Source organism: Eretmochelys imbricata, chromosome 3, assembly GCF_965152235.1.
Source record: "Eretmochelys imbricata isolate rEreImb1 chromosome 3, rEreImb1.hap1, whole genome shotgun sequence".
Taxonomy (NCBI): Eukaryota; Metazoa; Chordata; order Testudines; family Cheloniidae; genus Eretmochelys; species Eretmochelys imbricata.
The window spans coordinates 65,777,012-65,804,258 of record NC_135574.1 but is presented as its reverse complement, the minus strand read 5'-3'; the positions used below and the strand labels follow the sequence as shown (position 1 = coordinate 65,804,258).

Sequence of the window (27,247 nt, the reverse complement as noted above, 5' to 3'; positions counted from 1 at the left end):
TTTACCATTTACTATATACTGGCATAAAAATTCCTAAAGCAACGTGACTCTCACAACAAACACAATTGACAGCCCTTAGGCTGGACAGCATATGCAAGCACAGACTGCTATTGTTCTGAAGCTATTTGAAAGTCAGTGGTCAAGGAGACAGGGGTCATTAATTTCTGGAATATTTTAAACATTTGCAGATATGTGCTAAAATGTATTTAAAACAAAGTAACCACACTTTGAAGCAGAAATGTTGGAAAAGTTTTAGAAAGGGATTGTGTGTGAATGCAAGAAGGGGTTGCTTGTTCTTGTCATTACTGGCACCAAGAAAAGTACTCTTTTATTTTTTGCTAAATATTAGCAGAGTAATTTTTTAAGTGATATGTCTCTCATACCTTTTGACTAACAGCTCTTTGGTTAGAAGTGGCCATCACATTAGTCCCAGAAGTTGACTTGAATAGCAGCAATGAGGGTCTCAGCTGAGACCTGAAATGGCAACTGAATGAAAAACTGTACACTAAATTCCATTTTGGCTGAGTATTCCATCCACAGGCTCCAGCACAGCTTCTGGAATAAAGGAACAAAAAGAACAGTAAACTTTCTGTACTTAGAAGAACTGCCAGCAATGGAATGAAAAACAAAGCTAAAGTCCTGTATCTCTGTTCCTGCTGCTCAGTTCCAGCCTCTGGCTTCAGGCAGCCTAGATAACAAGATTTGCCAAAGGACCACCAACTCTGACCCTGCTGAAACAAGGAGAGATAGATGGAGCGGCTTTTAGAGGTGACATCAGAGCATCTGTGCCAAAACCCATCTATTCACAATTCTCAGATGCCGTCTCTGAACACTGCCTGCTTTTTATTCATTTGCCAATAGTCCTCCTGCAGTGCCTGCCCTCCCTTACACCTATGCTTAGCAGCAGGATGTCTCAGACAGTAAGTCTCAGAAAGCCCAACCAAATTTTCTGTGACCTCAGGCAGCTCTACTGGTTCCCAGCCATGATCTTTTTGGGTCAGTGTAAGCCCCGTAGAGTTTCTCAGTGAGGTACAACAGTCTTCTTTAATTGAACAGTGTGGAAGTTGGTAGGCTAAATATCTGAACCTTTTTCATGTATTTTACAAATGCCATTTAGTACTCTAGGTTTTTTGCCTTTTTTTTTTTTTAAACAAATCTTGCTTAAGATAAGGGATAATTGCCAGAAGCCCAGTAGTGCATTTATGAGCTACGCTATAATGATACAAATAGCTATGTGCATGATGGACATCTTCAACCAAAACCAGATTTCAGTTTCCTGCTGAGGACCACATTCACCCCAGCAGTACAGGGAGCACTGCCCTCAGATGGGGGAACAGATTTCATATTCCCATGCAGGACAGTCGTATAAAACCTGATTATTTTGTCATTATGCAGGACTCAAGTCAGGGACATCATTTCAGAAACATTTGAGGGGGAGAGGCAAAGGTGTATCAGCATATAGAACATATGTGATTACAGCTGCAAAGTTGTGGGGGGGAGTGGAGCATGCAGACCTATGAAAAGACTGGGTGTTGGGGTGAGGAACCAAAGTCTAGAGGGGGCAACTTCACCCTCTTATGACACCCCTGGTTCAAGTTTCAGTAGCAGGAACAGACACTTAAAAATACCAAACTGTTCCATTTTCAAAAGATTTTAAATTCGCACTGTAACAGACTCAAGTTATATTATTGCTCAGTCATAACAATTGTATTCCCTCGTTAAAGGGGCAGTTTTAGCAACAAAGGAAAAAGTCCATTTTGTTGTGGGGGGCGGTTGGTTTTGTGACTGACATGTCACGACTCATCCTTAGCCCCTTTCCCTTGGCGGGGGAGGGAAGCGGCCTGCCGCTGGTAGCGAGCCCAAGCCGCTCCCCGGCCCTGTGGGTGCCGTAGCCCCGCTGCCCCGGCCGGGACGCCAGCGAACACCTGTAGAGCAAGCGGCTCGGATGAACTCTAGGGCCGGGGCTGCCTTCGCACGGGCCGCCCCTGCCGCAGTCCCCGCGTTACCCTCCCACCCGCGAGCGCCGCGGCGGCAGACAGCTGTAGCCGGGGGGCCCGGGCGTCCCGCACAGGGGGCGATGGCGGAGGGGGCGGGGCAGCTCCTCGCGCCCCAGACGCCCTCCCGTCTACTCTCTGCTCCGCCCACCCGCCCCGCTCCTCCCTGTGGCAGGGGGCGCTGTTCCCCTTTCCCCCTCGCTCAATCCCTCCACTCCGCCTGGCGGACGTGGGCACACACAGGTCACATGACGCCCAAGGGCTACTGCACGACATGGAGAGAGGGGAATTAGATCACGTGACCACCTAGGTTCGTGGCAGCCCCCCTCGGTCAGACCGGCTAACGGAGGACGGGGAGACTAGAGGTGCTGATGCCCCCACTGGGCTGCAGGGTGGGGCCGAGCCGAGTTTGCCTCGGTAGCAATGGCAGCCGCGGGACCTGCTTCCTCACGTGATCCTCTACGAGCCCGAGGAAGACGTCATGTGACCGCTGCCGCTGAGCCTGGCCGTTGGTCACGGGAACTACGGTGGCCGACCTGAGCGAGGTCTGTTACCTAGGTAACCTAGTTCCGGCGCCTGAGACAAACCTACAGATTTTCAAGGGAAGCGGCTGCCGGCGTTTCGGCCCGGGACAGGGAGGTAGGTGGCCGGCCGGCCGGAGGCGGCACCCTCTGGGCGCCCAGCAACAGAGCTTCAGCTGCGACTGACAAACTTGTGCGCGCGGCCCTTGCGGGAGCCCTGTCCCACCCCGCTTGCCCGAGGCTGTGCCCTGGGTGGGGGCCGGGGTCGCTCCGGCGTGCGCCTGCCCTGGGAAGCCAGGAGACCTGCTGCCTGAAACGCCGCTGCCCTGCCTTGGCCCGGGGGTAGAGAGACGCCCACTTGCCCACAGGGCGATCGCCGGGGGGGCTTGCGGCTAAGCCCGCCTTTCCTGATGCTCTGGGCCTAGTGCCTCCTGGGCACGCTGAGGGCCTCGGCGTCTGTTCACCGGAGATTGGGAGTTTCTTCTGCTGAGCTCTGCCTCTTGCGTCCTCTTCGAATGGTGTATAAAGGCTGCAGATCGACCCACCATGCTGAGTGGGAACCTTTTAAAAAGCGAAATAAATAGGAAGGGCCAGATTTAGACTAAAGGGACACTGACGCTCCCCTCCCCCAGCATAAGACTAAATTTCATGCGTTTGAAAAGTGAACTCTTCCCCGCTTGTGCAGTCCATTAACAGCCCTCCTGATCACTTTAAACCGAATAGATTTTCAACATCTCATTCACCTATTACCATTGTTGCTGTTTACTTCCTGCAGTTTATTCAACTGAGGCATTGGAAATAGACTGTGCAGTTCATGGCTTTCAAATGTTAGTTCACTGATGATGAGTTTGGATTTCAGGAATGTGTTAATTCAAACACAAAACAGTATAAAATACAAGTTATGCAAATGTTTCTATTAAGTCTTGTAAAAATATAAAAACAGACTCTATCTGTTTGAAGAGTGTGACTCCTTTGGTGATATTTTTGGATTAATAGTAACATAACCATGTGCCAAGGCAGTGAAAAAACAACAACCACCACCAAAAAGGTCCTGCTTTGAGCAGGGGTTTGGACTAGATGACCTCCTGAGGTCTCTTCCAACCTTGATATTCTATGATTCTGTGATCACAGCTTCAAATCCCAGTGGGGTTAAGTCAGTTTTCCATCATTCCTGGGAAGATAAACTTGAGTTCTAGGAAGTCTATTCTGTGTGTCTTTTCATATGAGATATTAGAAATATTATGGCATTTGCCATGAGAAAAAGGCTTTTAATAATCTTCTAGCCAAAGTTTCCCCTTCCTGCAATGATGCAGTGTGCTACCAGGCAACCACCTTTCATTTCCAGAAATGGCTGCATTTTGTGATATTGTGTGTGTATATATTATTTGCAAAGCGCTTTGGGATCCTTCTACATTAAAGACATAAATATAAGGTTATTTCTTATTAAGGGTGAAACTTGCCTAAAGTCTTTTCAGGAAGCATGTGCTTGATTTTAGTTAATAACTGGCATTACCTGTGGGCAAATGGATGTCAACTGATTTTAAAAAAAACTTTTTGAAAAATAAAACATCAGATGAAATTTTATAAGATGCAATGTAAATATTTATAAGAAATCTGTGTGTATAGATGTATGTAATGCACAGGAAACCACGGTAAAATGTAAGAAGAAGATCAGGACTCATTTTTTCTTAGCAAGCTTGCAAATAAATATTCTCCACTTGCTTAAGCCGTTGGCATAGGTAGTAACATTACAATGTCACAGCTCACAAGACTTCTTGTTGTAAAAATATAAAATCATACTGGATTATGAGTGTCATGAGACGTCACATTGTTAATCCTCTTAGTGTGTTTTTTTTAAGACTCTTTCCAAGTGCTTACATAGGGGTATCTTATTTAATTCAAAGACTGGGCAGTCTTTGCAGCAATTTTCTTTAGTACTGCCAAAGTGTTGGGTAGTCTTTGGATAAAGTAAGAGTTAAAGCAGGAAACAGTTATCAGAACTCGCCTGCCAAAATCGGTTTACTAGTTAGGTAACAGTTCTATGTTCTGACAAGGATCTATACTTGAAAAAGTTCATATTTAATAGTAAAACCTTATCTGCAAACCCTTAATCTATTTTGAATTTATTATATCACTTCTTGTTCTGAAGGATTCCAGAGTACTTCAAAACTATATATGGCACCACTGTAAAACAGCCACTTCGAGTCTGCAGGGAGATACCTAAAAGCTGCATGCTGTTGAGAAGCTGGGGAATATTTGTTCTCAAAAACCAACATAAATCCTCCCTTTACAAAAAGCACTATTGACTTTTCTATGTGAATGCAGAGCAGACAGAATTTCTGTCTTTAAGAGCTAACCTGAAAGACTTCCATGGATTAAATCATTATTTATTTGTTATGCTCTAGCAGTGTGCTCAGTGCTGGACAGACTCTAGAGAAAGTCTCCCTGCCCCAGAGTGTTCACAATTTTGGAAAACAAACAGTTAACAATTAAAATACATCCAGCACTGTGCAAGTGTATATGGTATAGATGCAAACTGATGTTTATGGTGTTTTTCTCCCTTTTGTTATAAATGAAACATTTCCTTCCTGATAACGTTGGTGGAAGAGCTGCATTTTGAAGAGGAAAATGAAGGATGAGAAGAAGTTCCTCTTTTATCAACCTCACAAATTTTAAGGGCTAAATCAGTCCTGTTGGTATTTATGTCTATGATTCTAGGGAATCTAGGCAATTCAGATGTGGTGCTTGGACCTTTGTTTGCAGTAAATACAGTATTTGGGGCAAATGTGGTATAATTTAGTCTTGGTGGATAACTTTTAATGTTTCCTGCATGAAAAGCTAGTAGGAAATTACGAGGTTGTTTATGATTTCAAAAGCACTGCCTCATTTACTGCATTATTTTTAATTTTAGTATTTTCCAGTAATTGAACTGTTTTGGAAGTTAAGATTGCTGACTATGGCTCATCGATTTTCAAAAGCAGAACTAGATGAGCAGTTTGAACAGTTTCTGAAGGAGGTATGTTTCCATTTTAATATTAAATTGATTACATATCTTTTTTTATCCCATTAAAATGTGGAAACACTGGTAATTGGGTGTGGTAGAGCAGGAGAGACATGACACAGCTATATTATATTGAATAATTCTCTTAGGTAGTGATTGCACAAAGCCTTACAGACCGGCTTAACTTAAAACTTGCAAGTAGTGCCAGTGAAGTCAATGGGATATTTTTGTGCTTAATTTTAAGCCCGTGTGCATGTTTTTGGTGGACTGGGGCCTTAGAAAGCTCATTTGCTACATGATTTTATGATATGATTAATTGTGATTACATTATTCAAGGTATTAAATTTGAGAGCCAGACTCAGCGCTAGCAGCAGATGTTTAAAATTGATCTGCTTGACTTAAAATACATGGAATGAGACCAATAGCAACTTTTCCATATGTGTATAAAATTGCAATTTGCATTTAAAACTACTTTCATCAAGTATTTTTCCTGTATTATTTTTAAATATATAATTTCACTTAAAAGCGGCTCTAAATTCTAATAAAATTCATTGCTATAAAATAAACCTAACAAAAGGGGAGCCAGCTGTAGTGGTTTGAAAGTTTTAGGCTGAAGGATTTTATCACTGATGGTGCCCAGTGTTTAGCAAAGGGTTACATCTAGCCAAAAGTATCCAGATTTTCCAGACTTCTGGTTCTGACAAATCAAAACACCATAAATCTCCAGCGCTGCATTTCTTTCGCTGGAGCTATATTATGTAGTCTATTACTTTCCCAGCATATGAATGAAAACAAGTTGACTTAGGGTCAGTCCAGATAAGATGGAAATGATGCTCGTTAGTAGCGGGGAAACATCTGGAGGATTTGGCAGGGGTTGTGTGCTCTGTTTGTTGAGGTATGCCTGTCTATTGTCAAAGCAATTCATAATTTCTCAGTATTTTACTAGATCCATCACTGCTTCTGGTTAGCAGCTCTGAATGTTCTTTGGCTAGCCAAGCAACTGTGGTCTCTTCTTTTTGATGCAGACCTTGCTACAGTTTCCATTCATTTTTCTCTTCTACTTCACTACCATTGTATGTGTTGAGCAGTCTTGAAGGACACTTGGAGCTTTGACTAATGGAAAATTGTTTTTTCTGCCTTTTAAGCAGGAAAGAATGTGAGCTCATTATACTAGTGCTCTCCAATGGCTTCCAGTTTGTTTCTGAGTATAGTTTAATCTTTTGTTTAACCTAATTAAGGCCTTGAATGTTCTGGATGTGGTTACCTTAGAGATTGTCTGCATTTTTCCCATTGCCTTTTTGGTAATTGAGATCTACTGTGGTGCAATTAGAGTTGATCTCTTAGGCTCTGTTGGCTGGATTCAGGGATTGTGACTTTGGAACTCCCTCTGTGGTTTATTGAAATTTGTGAGCATGATGTGAGCCACACTTACTTAGGCCCTTTTCAGACTAGGGGTGCAGCCATGGGGCATATGTGATGTAAGACAGTGGGCACCAAGTTAAATTATATATAATATGTTCATATTTTAAACGTTTGTGTAAGTAATTAAACTACATGGCAGAGTTGCACTAGTCAGGAGGCTCCTTCTTCTTGGTTGCTCTGAAGCTTTTGATTTTCAGAGGCTGGTTTCTATCCCTGCCTGAAGAATGCAGCTAGGGGGAATCCCTACAGCCCTAGGGATTGAACAGCATTGAATAGAGAGATTGGGAAACCAAAATGGCATTTTTTAACTTAAGGTATTCCATCAGCTATCAGGGCCAAATTCTGCTGTTTCTGACAACAATGTGAATAAATAGCTACTACACAGATGTTTTTAATAGTGTTTATAGTAAAGTAGTGTTCTGTTATGGAGATGGGGGGGGGAGCAAACATCATTCTGGGATGTATTAGCAGAAGTGTTGTAAGCAAGACACGAGAAGTAATTCTTCCACTCTACTCCACATTATTTAGGCCTCCGCTTGGAGTATTGTGTCCAGTTCTGGGCACCACATTTCAGGAAAGATGTGGACAAATTGGAGAAAGTTCAGAGAAGAGCAACACAAATTACTGGAAAACATGACCCATGAGGAAAGATTGAAAAAATTGGGTTTAGTCTGGAGAAGAGAAGATTGAGAGAGGATATGATAACCATTTTCAAGTACATCAAAGATTGTTACAAGGAGGAGGGAGAAAAATTGTTCTCCTTAACCTCTGAGGATAGGACAAGAAACCATGGGCTTAAATTGCAGCAAGGGCAGTTTAGGTTGCACATTAGAAAAAACTTCCTGTCAGAGTGGTTAAGCACTGGAATAAATTGTCTAAGGAAGTTGTGGAATCTCCATCATTAGAGATGTTTAAGAGCAAGTTGGACAAACACCTGTCAGGGATGGTCTAGATAATACTTAGCCCTGCCTTGAGTGCCTCCCAGTCCTACGATTCTGTGTTTTACTGAAGAAGTGCGGTGATTTGGTTTTGCTTTTTCAGAAACTGATGGCTGCGGCTGGAATTAAGACTGCCTGTTTTGTTGGGAGTCAGAGGCATATATGCTGAGTGAAAGAATGTGGAGAAGGCAAAATCATAATTGCAAGGGTTGTGTGAGCACTAAATTTGTTTGAGTGTTAGCTATTTTATGCTGTATCAGCAAAAACAACAACGAGTCCTTGTAGCACTTTAGAGACTAACAAATTTATTTGGGCATAAGCTTTCGTGCATGAGAACCCACTTCATCAGCTGCATTGAGTGGAAAATGCAGTCGCAGGTATAAATACACAGCACATGAAAAGATGGGAGTTGCCTTACCAATTGGGAGGTCAGTCTAATGAGACAATTCAAATAACAGTAGGATACCAAAGGAGGAAAAATCACTTTTGTAGTGATAATGAGAGTGGCCCATTTCAAACAGTTGACAAGAAGGTGTGAGAAACAGTAGGGGGAAATTTAGTATGGGGGAAATTAGGTTTTGTAATGACCCAATCACTCCCGGTCTTCATTCAGGCCTAATTTGATGGTGTCCAGTTTGCAAATTAATTCCAGTTCTGCAGTTTCACGTTGGAGTCTGGTTTTGAAGTTTTTTTGTTGAAGAATTGCCACTTTTAGGTGTCAGAGTAACAGCCGTGTTAGTCTGTATTCGCAAAAAGAAAAGGAGTACTTGTGGCACCTTAGAGACTAACCAATTTATTTGAGCATGAGCTTTCGTGAGCTACAGCTCACTTCATCGGATGCATACCGTGGAAACTGCAGAAGACATTATATACACGGAGACCATGAAACAATACCTCCTCCCACCCCACTGTCCTGCTGGTAATAGCTTATCTAAAGTGATCATCAAGTTGGGCCATTTCCAGCACAAATCCAGGTTTTCTCACCCTCCGCCCCCCCACAAACTCACTCTCCTGCTGGTAATAGCCCATCCATTGTGCTGGAAATGGCCCACCTTGATTATCATACACATTTTAAAGAGAGTGGTCACTTTGGATGGGCTATTACCAGCAGGAGAGTGAGTTTGTGTGGGGGGGGAGGGCGGAGGGTGAGAAAACCTGGATTTGTGCTGGAAATGGCCCAACTTGATGATTACTTTAGATAAGCTATTACCAGCAGGAGAGTGGGGTGGGAGGAGGTATTGTTTCATGGTCTCCGTGTATATAATGTCTTCTGCAGTTTCCACAGTATGCATCCGATGAAGTGAGCTATAGCTCACGAAAGCTCATGCTCAAATAAATTGGTTAGTCTCTAAGGTGCCACAAGTACTCCTTTTCTTTTCACTTTTAGGTGTGTGATTTCCTGGCTTTTTTATTATGGTGTTGCATGCCCTTGAGTAGTTTTAACTGTCTATCAGTGAAGTGTTTTGGGGAGATTTTTCAAAATTTTAAAGAAATTCTATCAATTGTATTTATTCAAATGGATTGCTACCAGTGGTTATATATGTATTCTTTTGCATATATTGTCACTTGCCCCATACGGTCCAGTTCCCCGTGCAGGTTCCTCTGCACAGTTCTATTCATTCTCCGTGTCCTACTAAAAAAACTTGTTTTCACCCCCATACCCTCCTGTAAACAGGCTCAGTTGCCCGATAGAGCTCCACATACAAGTCCTGCCTCCTTCCATGCCCCCACAGAGTTTTCCTTCTCAACATGCTTCCCTCATCCGTCACATCCCTAGTTCCTGTCAAGCCTCTCCCTGCACAGTGAGAAAACTGACTTGAACTATGTCAGTGATCCTTTCTGAGATTTCTTTGTGTCACGCAATATGGAGAGTGTTCCCATGCTCAGTACTCCAGTTGCTTTGCTTAAGGCTTCATGACATCTGCAAGTGGAGCTCTAAAGAGCCATAGCTTGATTTTTGCTGCTCTACAGTGATAATCATGGGCAGCTGAAAAGAGAGATTATTCACTTAATTGGAGAACCTGCAGAGTAACCTGTTTGAAAGACTAACACTACATATTGAGGGAATCCTAATCCTTTCAGAAGATTGTGTGTATAAAATGATGTGTATAATACAAGCTTGTGCTAAGAAAAATAATTAAAAAAAAAACGAATGTAAAAATGTCAAGAAAATGGTACTTTGATGTATATCATTAAATGACTGGAACGCTCTTGCTCTGTGAAGTGTTAAATGCCAAGGATCTGATCCTGCAGGCATTTCTGCACTTGCTTAATTTTACTGCCATGTGTAGTCCCATTGACAATGGACTGCTTCATGGTAGTGAGTTAAGCAAGTGCTTAAATGAATGCAGGATTGGTGTCCAAGTCCCTAAAGAATTGGTCTGACTTTATGCATGTTTTTAAAATTAATCTTTTTTTAGCTGTCTAATTAATAAGTACCATTATTGTTTAGTGGGAAGTAAAATAATTGACTCTGCTTGATGACTCTGTCTTCTCAAAGCTCACGAAAGCTTATGTTCAAATAAATTTGTTAGTCTCTAAGGTGCTTTTCTTTTTGTGAATACAGACTAACACGGCTGCTACTCTGAAATCTATCTTCTCAGTATTTTTGAGAGGCAACATTAAGTTTATTTAGCCATCAAAACTAGTATTGAGAATTCACTGTTCAGAAAAAGAGGTTGTGGGGTTTGTTTGTTTTTTGTTGTTTTTTGTAAAAATAAGCATTTTCAGTAAGTCTTGGTGATCAGACAAATGTTATTATTGGGGAAAATGTAGTAATTTTTGTGTAAAAGTTTTCTATCCCAGGTGTTACTTTACTATTTGCAGTTGACAAGATGACTGGACATAGAAAATTTCCAGATCTGAATTACAACATCTGGGGGTTTCAGTTTCTTCAGTTATGATACTCCAAGGAGTATCAGCATCATGCATGTCCTGCTTGCTGAGTAAAGGATACAGTTAGTCATAACAGAACTTGCATCAAGCACCTGTCGATAACTCCCAGCTAGCGAGAGGCACACAGTCCTTGTGGGACAGTGGTACTATAATACCTGTGTTGTGACTAGAATAAGGAAATTATTTTGACTTTGTTAAGGGCATATATTAAAAATGTGTTTTATTCTGTCCTGTTGAGCAATTCAGCCAAAAGAGTTTATAGTATGTGCTGTCATTTTTTAGCTTTATAATTTACAAATTTTTATTAAATTGCTTAGTATTCGTGATGCAGGGCTTTCAGTACAGTACTTAAAGATTCTCTCTGAGGCTATTGAAAATATGATAAACTTTTATTTTTGTAAAACTTAATTTTTAAAAAATTGTTCAGAAATGATGGTGGATTTTGGAGATATTGGTTAGAGTACTGTAATATTTCTTTGTGTTACTGTTCCTTTTGTTAGCAGTTGCTAAAGGATTGTTCATTTTAGACCATTCACGTTTGATTTATGGATGTTCTCAGCTCATTTAGATCTTAATATATGGGTGGTCCTTTATGGGAAATGTAATAATTATAATAATGCTAACTGCTCCTTGGCTTCATACTGATTAAGTACACAAAACTTGGTTGATTCCAGTCAAGACTGCACTGTTAAAATGACCGCAAATATAAATATAAAAATTAAGATTTCTATAGTGGTATTAACTTCCTGGTATATTTAAAAATATAAGCAATAATATGCAGTGTTAACCTACACAGTTAGGAGAGAGAAATAGGAATAGAATATACAGCAGTGTCCGCCACAGCTGGGGGAACCCCCGCCTCTTGCATTTCTGCTCTTTGCTGACTCTTACAACTGTACAAACTTAACATTGCTCTAACATTTTTTTTGCATTTAGCTTAAGTTTATTTTAATGTATTTTTTAAAAAACATTATTGGCTTAGGTCATCTTATGAGACTATGAAGTAGCACATAAAATCCATACTGCCCTGAATCTACTGATTGGAAGTGTATTGTGAACTACTTGAGGGTGGCAGTGATAAGAGAAATTCATGCAAATGAGGTTCTGGTGGGGACAGGGATATGTGAGGCTTCCTATACTTCATGCCCCTTTTTTCTTCCCCCACTCAGCATCTGAAAAGTTCACTGTGGCCCTATTTCTGCCATAACTCCCCCAGAGCTGTCCTGGGAGTCGGAGAGAAGGAGCAGAAGTTGGCTCTGTGGGCATGGGTCAGGTCTCTACTTCAACACAGCCTTGTGACCTGGTAGACTGGCTGTGGATCTTTCCTCTCCCCACTCCTTCCCATTTATCTCAGTTAGCAGGAATTTAGAACTTTGCTCCAGTGGTCTGACTGGCTCTGAGTTGGACCTACCAGTCCGAATCCCTATGGCTAACTGTTAGTTGTGCATTGACACAAACTTGATAGTCAGGGTGGAACTGCTCAGGCATACCTGATTTAATTCCCAAGAGCATGGAAAGCACAGAGTGGAGTTCTGAATTCTGCCCATTATCAGAGAAGTGAGGAAGGCTTCATGGTTATTTTGGAGGGGGGGGGGGGCGCGCTGGGGAATGACTTACCTTTGGGACTTTAACAATGCTGCTCAGGGTACAAAGTCAGGCCAAACTATACATCATCTTCTGTCCTCTGGAGGGACGTGATCAGAATTTGGCCCAAGTTTTTTATTTAAAAGAATTATTATACATAGGTTCTTACACTGTCACTAAAATAAAAATCTGATTACATTATTAAATTGAAAATGTATGTTGCTGATCAGATAATTTTTCCAGAACCAACTGTTGTCAATTAAACATCAGTGCTAGAAATATAGTACACAGTATTACTCCATATCCTAGTATAGTTATTGTTTTCTTGTACAACTTTATGCTACTAATATGAAAAGCCAAAAAGGGTGGACTGTGTGGAATCAAGGGAGGCTCCTGAACAACTCTACCAAAAGATCATGGATTAATTTTCAGTCATGTTGAAAACACAATGGAAATGTTTTCATTGTGCCCTTTTTATAATAGTCTGATCCTCAATTAAAAATATAATCTAAATCCAGAAAAAATGTTAAAGTAACTAAATATGTAAGTACCCAGAGGAGAGTAAGGTTATAAGTAACAGCCATCATGGATTTGTCAAACACAAATCATGCCAAAACAACCTAATTTCTTTCTTTGACAGAGTTACTGGCCTAGTGAATAGGGAGGAGGGTATAGACATGATATATATTAATTTTTAAAAAGGCTTTTGACATAGTCCCACATAACATTCTTATCAAGGAAACTGGGAAAATATGGTCTGGATGAAATTACTATAAGGTAGGTGCACAAATGGTTGAAAGACTGTATTCAGAGTAGTTATCAATGGTTTGCTGTCAAACAGAGAGGGACTGGGCATGTATCTAATGTGGCCTGGCAGAGCTCTGTCCAGGGTCCAGTACTATTCAGTATTTTCGTGAATGACTTGGATAATGGAATGGAGAGTGCGCTCATAAAATTGCATATGACCCCAAGCTGGGGATGGGGGTTTCTAGCACTTTGGAGGACAGGATTAGAATTCAGAATGACCGTGACAAACTGAAGAATTGGTCTGAATTCAACAAAATGGAATTCAATAGAGGGAAGTGCAAAGAACTCCACTTCGGAAGAAAAAAAAAATCAAATGCACAACTACAAAATGGGGAATAACTGGCTAGGTTGCAATACTACTGAAGCATCTGGGGGTTATAGTGGATCAAAAATTGAATGAGTCAGCAGTGTGACGCAGTTGTGGAAAGGGCTAATATAATTCTGAGGTGTATTAATGGGAGTATTGTGTGTAAAACACAGGAGGGTAATTATCCTGCTCTATTCTCAGAATGGTGAGACCTCAGCAGCAGTACTATATCCAGTTTTGGGTGCCAAACTTTAAGAAAGATTTGACGAATGGGAGAGAATCCAGAGGAGAGCATAAAAAATGATAAAAGGTTTAGAAAACCTGTGACCTGTAAGGAAAAATTTAAAAAAAACTGGGTATGTTTAGTCTTGAGAAAAGAAGACTGAGGGATGATCTGATAACAGTCCTCAGATATGTTAAGGGCTGTTTTATAGAGCACAGTGATCAGTTGTTCTCTGTGTCCACTGAAGGTAGGACAAGAAGTAATGGGTTTAATCTATAGCAAGGGAGATTTAGGTTAGAAAGTTTTTCCTCATACCTATGAGGATAATTAAGCTAAACTATCCCCATCATTGGAGGATTTTAAGAACAGGTTAGACAGACACCTGTCAGGGGGATGGTCTAGGTACACAGGGTCCTGCCTCAGCACAAGAGGCTGGACTAGATGATATCTCGAGATCCCATCTAGTCCTACATTTCTGTGATTCTAATGGTTCCTTACAGAACTATTTTTAATTTTGTGGACTTCTGATTCAGTCTCTTTCAGATGATTCATTTGGAAATTCAAAGGAAAAATCCACCGTTCTTGAGACACTGGGACAGCCCAGGAAAAAGGAATTGAAGAAGAAAAATCCTGTGCCATGGTGGATCTCAGAGGATGATTCTGATGATGGTGGTAAATACTGTGCATTTCTACATAACTTCAGTTCTTTTTGCCACAGTGTGTCAGCAAGATCTTTTTCTTTTTTTCATATTTTTTTTGCATCCTGAGGAAAACTGGTAATGTGAATGTAGTTATTGTATCACAGTGATAACAAGTAATGTTTGCAGAATACAAAATGAAATGAATTCATTAAACATTTTTTGATTCAAATCTTCATTGGAAAGAAAATTCAAGCTAGTAAGCTATGAGTATTATACTGTGTTTACTTTTATGGTTAACTAAAGTTCATAAAATATTGAGATACCCTTATATCAGATGAATAAATTCTGAATCACAAAAAGATAATTTATTAGAAAATATAGTGTACAAATATTAATAGGGGTCACAAAATGTCAATAGTAAAGATAATTTCTTACTCCGTATCTGTAGATCTCCATTTTAAAAAATGGAGAGAGGGAAAAACATAAACAATTTTGAAACAATAAGAGATCTGTATTCATGATAATTATACTTGCAGCTATTCATATGGTGGGGTGGGGAAAGTGCAGGAGAAAATTCACAACAAAAGCAAAAACATGCTACCATTCTCCCATCCTCAATCAGATGGAGGTTTTTCACAGACCTGTAGTGTATTGGTAAAACCTATGGACTTGGTGGGTCGCATGATCTCTTGTGCAGTAACTACCTTGATCGCATCCTCCTATAAGAAAATATATATTGGTTGCAAACCTCCACTGGGGAACCACCTGACTCAGGCTGGTTCCCCAGTGACCTCTAACTAACTAACTATCTCGGGAGTCGGCTTTCACAGGGTGATTGCCAGTCGCTTTTTCACAGTGAATGGTGTCTCTTATTTTCATGATCCATTGCAGAAATATAAGGGTGAGCTCAGCAGAAAGTTCCGGAAGTATCCCCTGGAAGTTACGTAAACGCCACTGATCATCTCAGGCTTTAAGAATGACTCTATCCCATTGATCTGTGGTCATAGTCCAGACCCAAATACTACATATTTACTTAATCCACAAATACAACATGCAGAACTCAGCAAGTGTCTGGCTGTTGTCTGATGAGCTCCACGAGTTGCTCATCTTGGTCTCTGACTTTTCACAGGTTCTACTGGAAAACTCCTATCTCAGATGTTTCCCAATAGCTTTTCAAAAGCTCTGAGAGAGCACTTTCTTGCTGAGCAAGGAGTGCAAGATGAGCATTCCACCTGGCCACTCCTTTTGCAAAAATGGCTTTGAAAGGGTATTAGCTCCAGGGATTTAAGGTAATTTCTCAAGGGATTATGGAAAGTTTGACCTCTTCTCTTACATTTCCTTTTGGGGTCCTTGAGGTAACCCACAAAGCCTTTTGAAATTTTTCTGAAGCCACTACTGGGAGCTGTATGGGGAACTGTGGGATAGGTACTCGGAGAACAGTGCAACCAAATGATGTAGAACAGCACAAGTCAGCAGTTAGTATGGACGTTCTGAGCCATTTCTGCTTAAACCAATTCTATCACACTGGTTCAGCTAAGAACAGTTCAGTTGTCTAGAGTAGATGCAATCTTAAAGCCCAGGCTGCAGGATAGGCAGTTAAGAAAAAAATCTTTATAAACTGAGCAGATTTGATACAATAAACCTGGAGACCCACCAAACAATTTTAGGGTCAATTTTAAGAGTAGAACTTCACTTAAAAGCTGGAAAATAGTAGGTAATCTAGGCCAATTTTGCTAATACAGAATCTTCCGTACATAGTGTGCTGGATTCTGGCTCACACTTTGGCCCCCCTTGTTCTAATCCTGCATTGTAAAGAGGTCATAAAGCTGCTGTAACTGGGCAGCTGGGCATTACCCTGGCATAGGGAAATTTCTGGATGGCGTAAAGCAGTGCATCTGTGTCTCTGTGATCCCTTTCTGAACACAGGGCCATGTTTAGAGCAATAGGCACTATAAGACAGCAGAAGTTAAAGGCTGAGGGTGCTCTAGTTTGCACTGGAGGCTGAACTGGCCCCATTATCTGTGGGAATCCTGGAGCAAAGAGGTGACCGACAGCCACCTTTCTTGCCTCCCCATTCTTGGGTCCTTTGTTAAGTGTAGTTCAGCAAGATCCAAGGATCCAGGCCTATATTCTCAAATAGATTCTCCAGTACGTTGTCATATTGTGCAACTGAGCAGTGGCTGAACAATGCTGCAGTACTAAATTGCTGCAACGGATAAATTGAACGAGTGATCTAGTTTCTTATCTTATATTGTTTTGCAAGTCAGATGTACGCTTATTAACGTGCAGCATAAGGAACAAAGTAACGGTTAGCACTGCTGAAAAATAAATGATGTTGCTTCAAAGGTAACAAATGTGGGAATTAACTTTGAATTTAACTTGTGAGGTCTAAACTTAATGTTCCATGAAATTCTGCAGAGCTCTGTGTTCCCTTAGGCTTAGTCTTGCTGTTCGTTTGCAGACAGCACTCTTGTTAAAGTCTATAGGAGGTACCTGCATGAGATCTGCAGCATTAAGCTTATAGTGCTTTAGGCACTCTGCTAATTGCATTGTGTCATTCAAACGTGATTTTCAAAAGTATTTTGTCAATGTGAAGCAAATAAACTCCTATGCAAATCTGTAGGAGTGTTAATTTTTCTGTCATCTATCATGCAGTGTAAATCTCTAGTCTGATTATCTTTTCCTAGCCCTCTCATCATGGAAAGGCCCTGACATTGAGTTTCATCGAATAATAAGCAATTCAATTGGTTTTCTATATTAATTAATAAACTAAAAGATACAGTGGTTTCTACTGACTGCTGTTCAGTTGGCTGAGAAGAAAATAATGGAAATAAAACTCGTAGTGTCTGTATATTTTATATTTGATCTCATCTTCCTTTGGCTTTATACTAAGGTTGAATTGATTTGTGGAGTATGTTTCCAGCTGTTGACTTTCATGTTTGGTAGATTAAGAAACTGCCTTTATTCCTATGGGCTGTTTTTCCCTCCTCTTGGATGCATTTGATCCTCGTTAATCACAGCTTCTAGTTCTTTTCACCATATTAGTGATAAAACAAAGAGCATGTGTCATAAATATAAAGGGAAGGATAAACCCCTTTAAAATCCCCCCTGGCCAGAGGAAAAATCCTCTCACCTGTAAAGGGTTAAGAAGCTAAAGGTAACCTCGCTGGCACCTGACCAAAATGACCAATGAGGAGACAAGATACTTTCAAAAGCTGGGAGGAGGGAGAAAAACAAAGGGTCTGTTTGTATGCTGCTTTTGCCGGGGATAGAGCAGGAATGGAGTCTTAGAACTTTTAGTAAGTAATCTAGCTAGGTATGCGTTAGATTATGATTTCTTTAAATGGCTGAGAAAAGAATTGTGCTGAATAGAATGACTATTTCTGTCTGTGTTTCTTTTTTGTAACTTAAGGTTTTTCCTAGAGGGATTCTCTGTTTTGAATCTAATTACCCTGTAAGGTATCTACCATCCTGATTTTACAGGGGTGATTCCTTTACCTCTATTTACTTCTATTTCTATTAAAAGTCTTCTTGTAAGAAAACTGAATGCTTTTTCATGGTTCTCAGATCCAAGGGTTTGGGTCCGTGGTCACCTATGCAAATTGGTGAGGATTTTTACCAAACCTTTCCCAGGAAGTGGGGTGCAAGGGTTGGGAGGATTTGGGGGGGAAAGACGTGTCCAAACTACGTTTCCCAGTAAACCCAGTTAGAGTTTGGTGGTGGCAGTGGATATTCCAAGGACAAAAGATAAAATTAATTTGTACCTTGGGGAAGTTTTAACCTAAGCTGGTAAAAGTAAGCTTAGGAGGTTTTCATGCAGGTCCCCACATCTGTACCCTAGAGTTCAGAGTGGGGGAGGAACCTTGACAGCATGGTAAGAATTCTTGTCTAGTCTGTGTCCAGCTTGCATGTCTATTCTTGCTGTCTGTCTTGTTTCTCAAGATCCTCAATAAGATTTGTTAAACTGGAGAAAGAGAAGAAAGTAATCGAAAATAATGCTGAAATAGCTGGAGATAATGAACAGAAGATGCCTCATTCAATTTTCCAATCTGGTACTTGATGTAATCAAGTTTTCTAATATTTGTTGACGTCAGTTTGGTGCTACTTTTGTATTTGCTATAGAAATTCCTTCCCTTAGTTTTCCAGTTAATCACAATGTTTTCATGAAACCAAGCTGCCCTTTATATCATTTGCATTGCCAAAAGTAACTAGAGGAACTGTAGACTTTATAACGTTGCAATAGTGTAGTTCAGTAACAATGTCATTTTTCATTAGAATACATTTAATAGTTTGGCCAGATATGGAAAAACCACTGGCATAGAAATCATGGGAAGAACTTGTGTACGTATCACTCTCCAGCGATTTGTAAAATTAATATAATACATTTACATCAGTTCAAAGATTCTAATCCAACCAACATTCTGCAGATTTTTATGGGTCTGCTTCTGTCCCCCTTACTCATGTTGAGTAGTAAGTTATCCCGTGAATAGTGCCATTGCAGTTGCACCAGCATAAAACTGCTGTAACAGACAACTGTAGAAGAATCAAGCAGTTTATTTCTAAGGTATAGATTATATCTTTAGGCACAGACCTATGCATGGTGCAACATAAGAGGAGTCCCAAGGAGATTTGTTGCTCTCATAGCTGCAACTAATGATGGTTGGGCCATGGCATTTGTGTGTAAATAATAATGGCAGTGAGTAATTGGCAAGTAATAGGCTAAGTCCTTGTCTACACTAGAAAGATATACTGGTTTGACAATAATGACAGTTAAAGCCGTAGAGCCCATTAGTGTAGACACAGTTATCCTAGCCAAAAAAAAGGTGCTTTATACCAGCATAGCTAGTCTTGTATGGGAAGAGCAATAACTGTGTCATCTAACCTTTATGCTGGCATAACTGCATCCACAGTAGAGGTTGTGTTGCTATAGCTATGTGGGGAAAAATCACAAACCATAACTAACAGTTATATCAGTAAAACTTTTTAAAGTGTAGATGAGTCCTAAGTATGTTTTGATGTCAAAATCAAACCATTTCACATATTGTCAATAGTTTAGTAGTCCACAATAAGTGAAATGTTTGTTGCGTGGTCCTCTGAGTAATGTTTGATGGCTCCTCAGTTCTACAGGAAATCTCCCTTCTATTACATGTCTAGCTTTGTAAATGAGTGTGCTGTTCTGTGTTTGATCAACCTCATACTCGTATGATGAACTGTAAAGCATCTCAGTCTGGGAGATGAAAGCACTAAAAACTGAAGAAATTTCTCAAGTTACAGTGGCAACATTTGGGGGCATGGGAAATGAGGTATTTTTTTTCTATTTTTAATAATAAAAGAAAAGGAAGTTGTAAAGGGATGTCTCGTTTCTGAGTTGATATAATGAAAGGGATACTGTCATCTCTTTTAGCCTGGGAATCAAGGTCTGGTTCAATTTCCAGTGTTGCTACTGATTCACTTTGACCAGAACCAAGGCCCATTAAAGTTAACAGAAAGTCTCCCATTGTCTTCACTGGGCTTTAAATAAATTCCTATGAGATTTTAGGTGAGTTGTAGATGTGCAACTCTTGTAATTAAGATATTGAAATATCAAGGCTATAACCACCTTTTTATCACTGCTTTTCACTGTTATGTTGCTTCAACAGATCCAGATGCTTTCTTTGAAAACTGGTATTACAAAACTTGCTTTATCATTGGCATAGCTACATTAGTATTTATCTTCAGACAGTCTGACATCCCCTTCCATTCATGCTAGAATAAAACTTTTATTAAGATAAGACACATTGTAAGTAACAGCTGAATCCATTAAAAAGAGAAAATAGTATATTTATAACTCTCCATAAGCAACAATTACTGCAGCTGCTGTACTGTAACTTTATATTTTTGGTAGCAGCTATAAAATTGATATAGTTCAACCTGCAAGAAATAATCCAGTTTTTTTTTTTTCAGTGTTGTAACTTAAATTCTCATGACTTATTTTTCTCTTTACTCCCTGTTATACCTAAATATTCATGAATGTTGTGTGTGAGCTTAGCTGTTTCTGCAAAATCTTTTTCCAGTGCATCTTGCAACAAGACATTGGCTAAATACAGTATACTGGAAAAATTTAATAAGGCCAAGAAAGATGAAGAGGGAAATGCCGCTTCTGACATTCCAGACAGTTGTAAGGGTAACATACTTACTCTAGTTCCTATCCCGTAGGTGACTTTAAAAAAAAAATCAAAAATCATTTGTTTGTTGAAAAATTCTTGTCCAGTTATAAAATAAAATTAAAATAAAATAGTGCAACCTTTTTTGGATATGGCCTACTGCCAAAAACAGGTGACTTTTTAAAAGCTGTAATTCAGCATGAAAATAGCCCTTGTTGAGAACATTGCATTGTTCCAAAGGAAATTGATCTTGATTTGGCCATGTTATGAGGCTCTGAAAATTACATACAGAGCATGTGAAATCCTCTTTTCTTATTGGTTGTTTAAGTTTATTAAATTCCTGTCCTGCACTGAGAATCAAGTAGGCAGGCCCCCATTTCAATGGGGGTTCCCTGTGGCTCTCAATGCATTCACAAATCTTGTGTCAAACCCCCGCCTCCAAATCATGAGATTTAAAAAATAATAAATTATGGGGTCTTCTATTTTTCTCCTTGATTTTAAGCCTTTAGGGTTCATGTATTCAGTTTTTTTCTCTGCAACCATGATGGATAGAAACATTATTTTTAAATGAAATCGTGTAGTTTCATGTAATTACATGACTCCAGGTGCTGGGGGTTTAAGAAAAATGCCAAATATTGTGAGTTTTGCAGAATATTTGCAAGAGTTGGCAGTGGCAAGATCAGGGCCTAAGTGATCACCTAGAACTGAACTGCACTTGCTTGAATAGCTCAGTTCAACAACAAACAGATAACAAGTTCCTTAGGTCCTGGTCCAGCAAAGCACTTAAACAAGTCCCATTGAAATCACTGGGACCACTCACATGCTTTAATGCAGGATCTTTGCTCACAGGGTGAGTCCAGACTGGCCTGGATGTACTCTGAACATTGTGGGAAACCCAAGATCTGGTAAATAGGGTCCTTCTCTAGTACCAGCAGTAGAATCCCCCATGGTCTAAAGGAATGTGTATGAGGCTAGGAGTTGAGTTATCTGTCAACATCCTTCCATCTGACTTGGTAATACTTATTTAGTGAGGCCTCACCATTTCTGCTCTATAAGATGGTAATATATACTCCCATTTTCCAGATGGAGTAGTTGAGGCACAGAGTGATTAAATGACTTGTCTAAGGTCACATAGGAAGTTTGTGGCAAAACTGGGATCAGATCCCTGAATTCTGTTGTTGTAGATCCATATCTTGTCAACTGGATTACAGTCCCTTTTAGACAAATTGCTCCAGAAATCAAGATATTCATGCCTACCCTTTTGAACAGCACTGAGAATTATAGATGGAAAAAATTCCATATGGGAGCAAATTGTGTCTTTACCTTATCTGAAAAATATGGCTATTAAGATTCAGGGGTTGTGTAAATAGGAGCCACTGTGGCCTAGTTAGGCATTGACCTCAGATAGAAAAGACTTTAGTTCTAGTACTTGCCCTGACATTTACTTGCTCCATCACTTAACTGCTCTGTGTTTCATTTACCTCATCTGGAAAATAGGACTATTTGCCCAGACTTCCCATTTGCAGGTGGCAAAGTGTGTTATAACCAGCAGGAAATGTTCAGCATCCCACAGCTCCCATTTAGGGCACCTAAATAAGTGGTCAGATTTTCAAGAGTTGAGCTATATTGCTCTCAATGAGAGCTGCTGCATGCTAAGCACTTGTGAAAATCTGGTCTTGTTTGCATACATAATTAATTTTAACTTTGCTGTGAACTGACTTGTCCCAAGAATATTTCCATACTGCTCTGGAAAACTTTCCAAAGTATTTTTAGGAAGCCCTTTCCTCTTCTGCTACTGTAATACAAATATATAATAGTGAAGAGCATCATGGACTAGTATAGGTACTTAAAATGTTATTACAAAATTAGGCTTCAGTCATGCAATCAAATCAGCGCAGGTGGACCGCATCCATTTCAGTGGGATTCTTTGCAGATGCAGAGATGATGTACCCTTACATATCCGAATGCAAGGTAAGGACTTCTACTTTTAAAAAGGATGTCCGTATTGACTGTGTTATAAAAACATTTCACTGTAAATATACTATTGCTGTTTAATACATTAAATATCCAGCATCTGGAAATGTGTTGTTTTGTCTGTACATGTCCACTTTGAAATAGACAGATGACTTTCAAATCAGTTGGCGATGCGGGGGAATCTGTACGCTTAAATCCATTGACATTAATGGAAAGATTCCAGTTGACTTCAGTGGGTTTGGAATGAGGCCGTATATTTTTAGTTAGTTTTTTTAGGAAGTTTAACAATGTAAAGAGAGTACATCTAATATTTAGAATGTATTAAGACAGTTTGAGGATAAGTCACTGGAAAAAACAAATTAGTTTCACTTTTACAAGAGAGACATGGTAAAACAGAAATAATGAAATATATACACAGGTGATACAAGTTTATAGGGCCATATTCTCTTCCCTGACTTTTCTCTCAGTACCAAGGAGATGGAAGCTGGCTCTATCTCTGCTTTTGAGGTTTCCTCCACTGAGGGGAATTTTTGAAGAGGGTAGAGCCAGTTTTTACACCACTTTCTTCCACAGTCCCTGTCAGAGTGCATTGGAGGTAAAGAGGAATATGGAAAGGGCAAGGAGAAATTTGGTTAGAGCACTCTGTAGTCTGGCTATTCCAAGCTGGTGAGCTGTTCCCAGCTGGCACAGCTCAGAAAGCTGTGTTTGCAGCCTGGCTGGGTAGAGAATTAGTGTAGCTATACACAGCAAAGAATCTGGGCCTAAAAGTGTACTTTGTTGAGAAACAGCTTGTTAGACACAGCAATAAGTAGGGTTGCCAACCCTCCTGATTTGGCTGGGAGTCTCCTGGAATCAGGCTCAATCTCTCAGAGGATACTGAAGCCAATCTGGGAGATTTTAGGCTGATAAAAGTCCGACGGCACAGTGGGGCTAAGGCAGGCTCCCTACCTGCCCTGGCTCCACGCCGCTCCTGGAAGCAGCTGGCATGTCCAGCAGCGGCTCCTAGGTGGAGGCATGGCCAGAAGTTGCTGCACCATGCTCCTGCCCCAAGCATTAACTCCACAGCTCCCATTGGCCGGGAACGGGAACCATGGTCAATGGGAACTGTGGGGGCGGTGTCTGCAGGCGGGGACAGCACGCACAGTGGCCTGGCCACTCCTGAACCTAGGAGCTGCTGCTGGACATGCTGTTGCTTCCAAGAGCAACCCAAGATAAGTCCTGCTCAGCCGGAGCCTGCACCCCGAACCTGATCCCGAACCCCACCCCCGTGCCCCATCCCTGATCCCCCTCCCACACCCAAGCTCCCTCCCAGAGCCTGCACTCCTGCCTTAGGCTGATCCTGGAGCACCCTACCACACTCCGAACCCCTCAGCCCCAGCCCAGAGCCCACACCACAACCCCCTGTATCAGCCTGATGAAAGTAAGTGGGGGTGTGGGAGAGCAAGCAACGGAGGGGGGGGGGCTGAAGTGAGCGGGGTCGGGGCCTCAGAGAAAGGGTGGAGCAGGGCCTTGGGGAGGGGGTGAGGCTGGAGTCTTTGGGTTTGTGCTATTAGACAGTTGGCAAACCTAGCAATAAGTTATTAGTCAGAGCTGTATTTATCTCCAAAGGAAAAATGTATGAGAATAAGTGGCTTAGAGAGAAGAGAATTCCTATAAAAATCTGTCAAACATACTGGACTGCTGGGACAATGACATTAATGCAAACATACAACAAAGAAATATTTTAAGATACAAACGTGTGTGGAAGGGGAAGTATGATATGCTATATTACTTGAAAATTAGTATGTGATAATTTAATTAAAGGCTATTGTAATACATACAATGCGCAGGTTCATCCTTAACTTTCTTCTTTCCTGACTTTTGAATACTTACATGCAACCTGAATGTTCTTTTATTGTAGTTTTTTAATTAAATTAAATTTGTTTTTTTAAATATTGTAAGTTGCTGCTGAAGCAATGGGTGCTATTTAAATATATATAAAAGAAAACAAATACAAAGCTACATTTTCTCTGGGCTGCCAACTATGTTTACCACTAAATATTAATCTCTTTATAACACTTCTGGATATAATTGGCTTCCATGAATGCTTTTGTGAAGAGGTTACAAAATAGGCTCTATGTATTTCATAACATACGATGTTCGCCTCACCAGAATCTTAGGCTGGTGTTAAAAACGTGACTGTGAAAATAAAAAAATTGTAAAGCAGAGAGTAGCTTAGCTAAACAAGACATGCAAAGGGCTGAGTCACAGAACTTAATCGGAGCTAAGAGATGCAAACCAGTGGAATATCTTTGCTACTGTGATAAAGTATATAAACTTCACTCATTCTAAAAAGGTAACTGCAAGACTTAACCATGCAGTACAAATTGTCATTTGTAATTAATCTCTGTTGTGTACAAAACTGTCTTTTTTAGGAATGCTATGGACAAATGGAAGCTTTCTCAAGTCTCAAAAGGATTCCCACCCTATTGTAGAGGTGGATGAGGAGGCTCACACAGGAAAAATGCAGCTCCAAAAAAGTGATGGCATTTCTATATCCTTAAGTAGAGATAGCCTGGAACCTGATGGTAAGAAATAACAGAGAGAGAACCATTTAATCAGATTATTAGCAAATTGCTGGTCAAGTTATTACAAATGAAGAATATATTTTTCTAAAAATAAACACAATAAGTGGTGAGAATTGGTGAAACTTTTACCTTAAAACATTGTTCTCGGCCCTGATCCTGCAAGTAATTCTGCATGGGGTCCATCTGCATGGAATCAGTTGCAGGATCCTGTACACTATTTAGTATTTCTTTAATACCATGTGGCTGTCTTTTATTATAATTAAACTTCTGTGATTATTCCATGGACTGAGATTGTATTATTGTAATTAGATTGTGATATGTTTTTAAATTTAGATTCAGTTGTGGCTTCTGGACCTAATCAAAGTATTTTGGGAGCTGGATTGGATACTTTGGAAGAACAAGAAGAAAAAGAGAGATTCTTCGCTAAACTTGAAAAAGGAGCTTCATCTACCATGGATTATTCAAGATTAAACAAAGAGCTGGACTCAAATGATTCTATATTACTAACAGCATTTGCCTGGTAATGTGTGGGGACCCTACACTGAAATTACTCCATTACTTTTAATAAATATATATATTATGATGGAGCTCAGAAGCCCAAATCACAATCAGGCATCATTGTACTAGGTACTGTATGAGCATACAAAACAATGTGGTTGTTACTCGGAAACTTTATAACTGAAGGGTATGTCTGCTCTTAAAGCTGAGGTTGTGATTCCCAGCTCGAGGAGACATATGCTAGCTGCGATCAAGCTAGCATGGTAAAAAGTGTGGTAATGGCTGCTTGACTGGTGGGTGGGGCTAGTCATCCAACTACATGCTATGGTCTCAGATGTGTATGTAATCAGGATGTTGCCGTCATGCTGCTGCCATCATGCTCATCATTTAGTGTCCTAGTCCGATAAGAGCTTGTCTCCTCAAGATGGGAATCGCACACTTGGCTCAAAGTGCAACCTAGGGCAGACACAAATGAGATTAGCGAAAGGAGAGACTGAGGGGAGGGAGGATGAGAGTCATAGTGATAGTGCGCATGGTTATACAGACCTGTGCACAACTTGATAGTTACAAGATATTTAATTTTTTTTTCTTAACTATAACATGTAAATAAAGATATTGGTAATCCATACTAACCTTCCACTTAGCCATTTTCTTTTGACGTATTCCTATAGAAATGACATTAGAAGTGAGGCTTGGGGAGGGATTTGAAGTAGTGACTTTATAGACTAGACCAGGGAGGTCATTCCATGTGTAAGAGGCTGTGTGAAAGCTGTGGGAGAAGAGAAACAGGCAGTCAAGGCTGGCCTACTTGCGTGTACTTAGAGATTGGAAAAGAAATTTCTTAAGATATAAGAGCAGATAAGGAGGGAGAGTTCTGAAAAGCTTTAAAAGTGAAGACAACAACCTGACTTTGGAGTAGAAAAGGGGGAGCCAAGAGAGGAACTCAAAGGGTGGAGTGCATGGCAAAGTTGGAACAAGAAGCAAAAATGATGATGATAGGCATGTTTGTTTTGAGGGGGCTATGTGGGTGTGAAGGAGGCCAGAGAGGAGGCTGTTGCAGTTACAAGGGGGAAGAGGTTTGGGGATGAGAGTTCTAGCTGTGTGGACAGCTATAACAACACTTACACCAGTAGAATATAAAATAGAATATCAATGATAAGTTCAAAAAATGTGCACATATTATTACAATTACCAGTATGAGGCAGGAAGCTTTTATGAAGAACAGATTTAAAAAAAAAATCTAAACTGGTGCTCATAAATGACAAGGGAGACAGTAACATTTTTTTTTTCCGCCCCCAGCAATGAACAAAATGTAGAACAAGTGGAAGATGAATCTAAACACAGAGAGAAATGTGGTAATAGTCTTATCTTCACAAATAATGCGTGTAAAATCTCTTGTTTAATTTGTGGAGTGTCTTCTTTTGGGCATTATTTTATACCCAACAGTGTAAACTAAGAATAGAGAAAATTTTATAAAACTGCTGAATAATTAACAAAAGGTGAAGTTCTAATTATAGAAGTGCTAATTATAGAAGCTACTGAAGTCATCAGAAAAATGCATGTTGGAATATCAGAGTAGAGCAGGATCTCCACAATTCCAATGGACCATGCTTTGAAGACCTGGAAAGGAAAAAATACAATTTAAAACTCTTTTGTTTGTCCCCTACTCCATATTTCTTTGAGAAAGTGAGCCAGAAAATTTGAGGCTCCTCTCCTTTTGCATATTCCAGAT

General features: G+C 40.3%; 1 protein-coding gene across 4 annotated transcripts in view; it reads left to right on the top strand.

Moving 5' to 3' along the window:
• The first annotated feature begins 5,358 nt into the window (after window positions 1-5,358).
• The window catches only part of CEP162 (centrosomal protein 162), an 84,972-nt gene continuing 63,083 nt past the window's right edge, over window positions 5,359-27,247 (top strand). For all 4 annotated transcript variants that reach the window (XM_077812772.1, XM_077812770.1, XM_077812773.1 and 1 more), the window contains exons 1-5: window positions 5,359-5,531; window positions 14,226-14,364; window positions 24,865-25,017; window positions 25,351-25,537; window positions 26,815-26,870. In XM_077812772.1, the coding sequence (XP_077668898.1) occupies window positions 5,472-5,531; window positions 14,226-14,364; window positions 24,865-25,017; window positions 25,351-25,537; window positions 26,815-26,870 (595 nt within the window). In that variant the 5' untranslated portion in view covers window positions 5,359-5,471. The remainder of the gene's footprint in view (window positions 5,532-14,225; window positions 14,365-24,864; window positions 25,018-25,350; window positions 25,538-26,814; window positions 26,871-27,247) is intronic.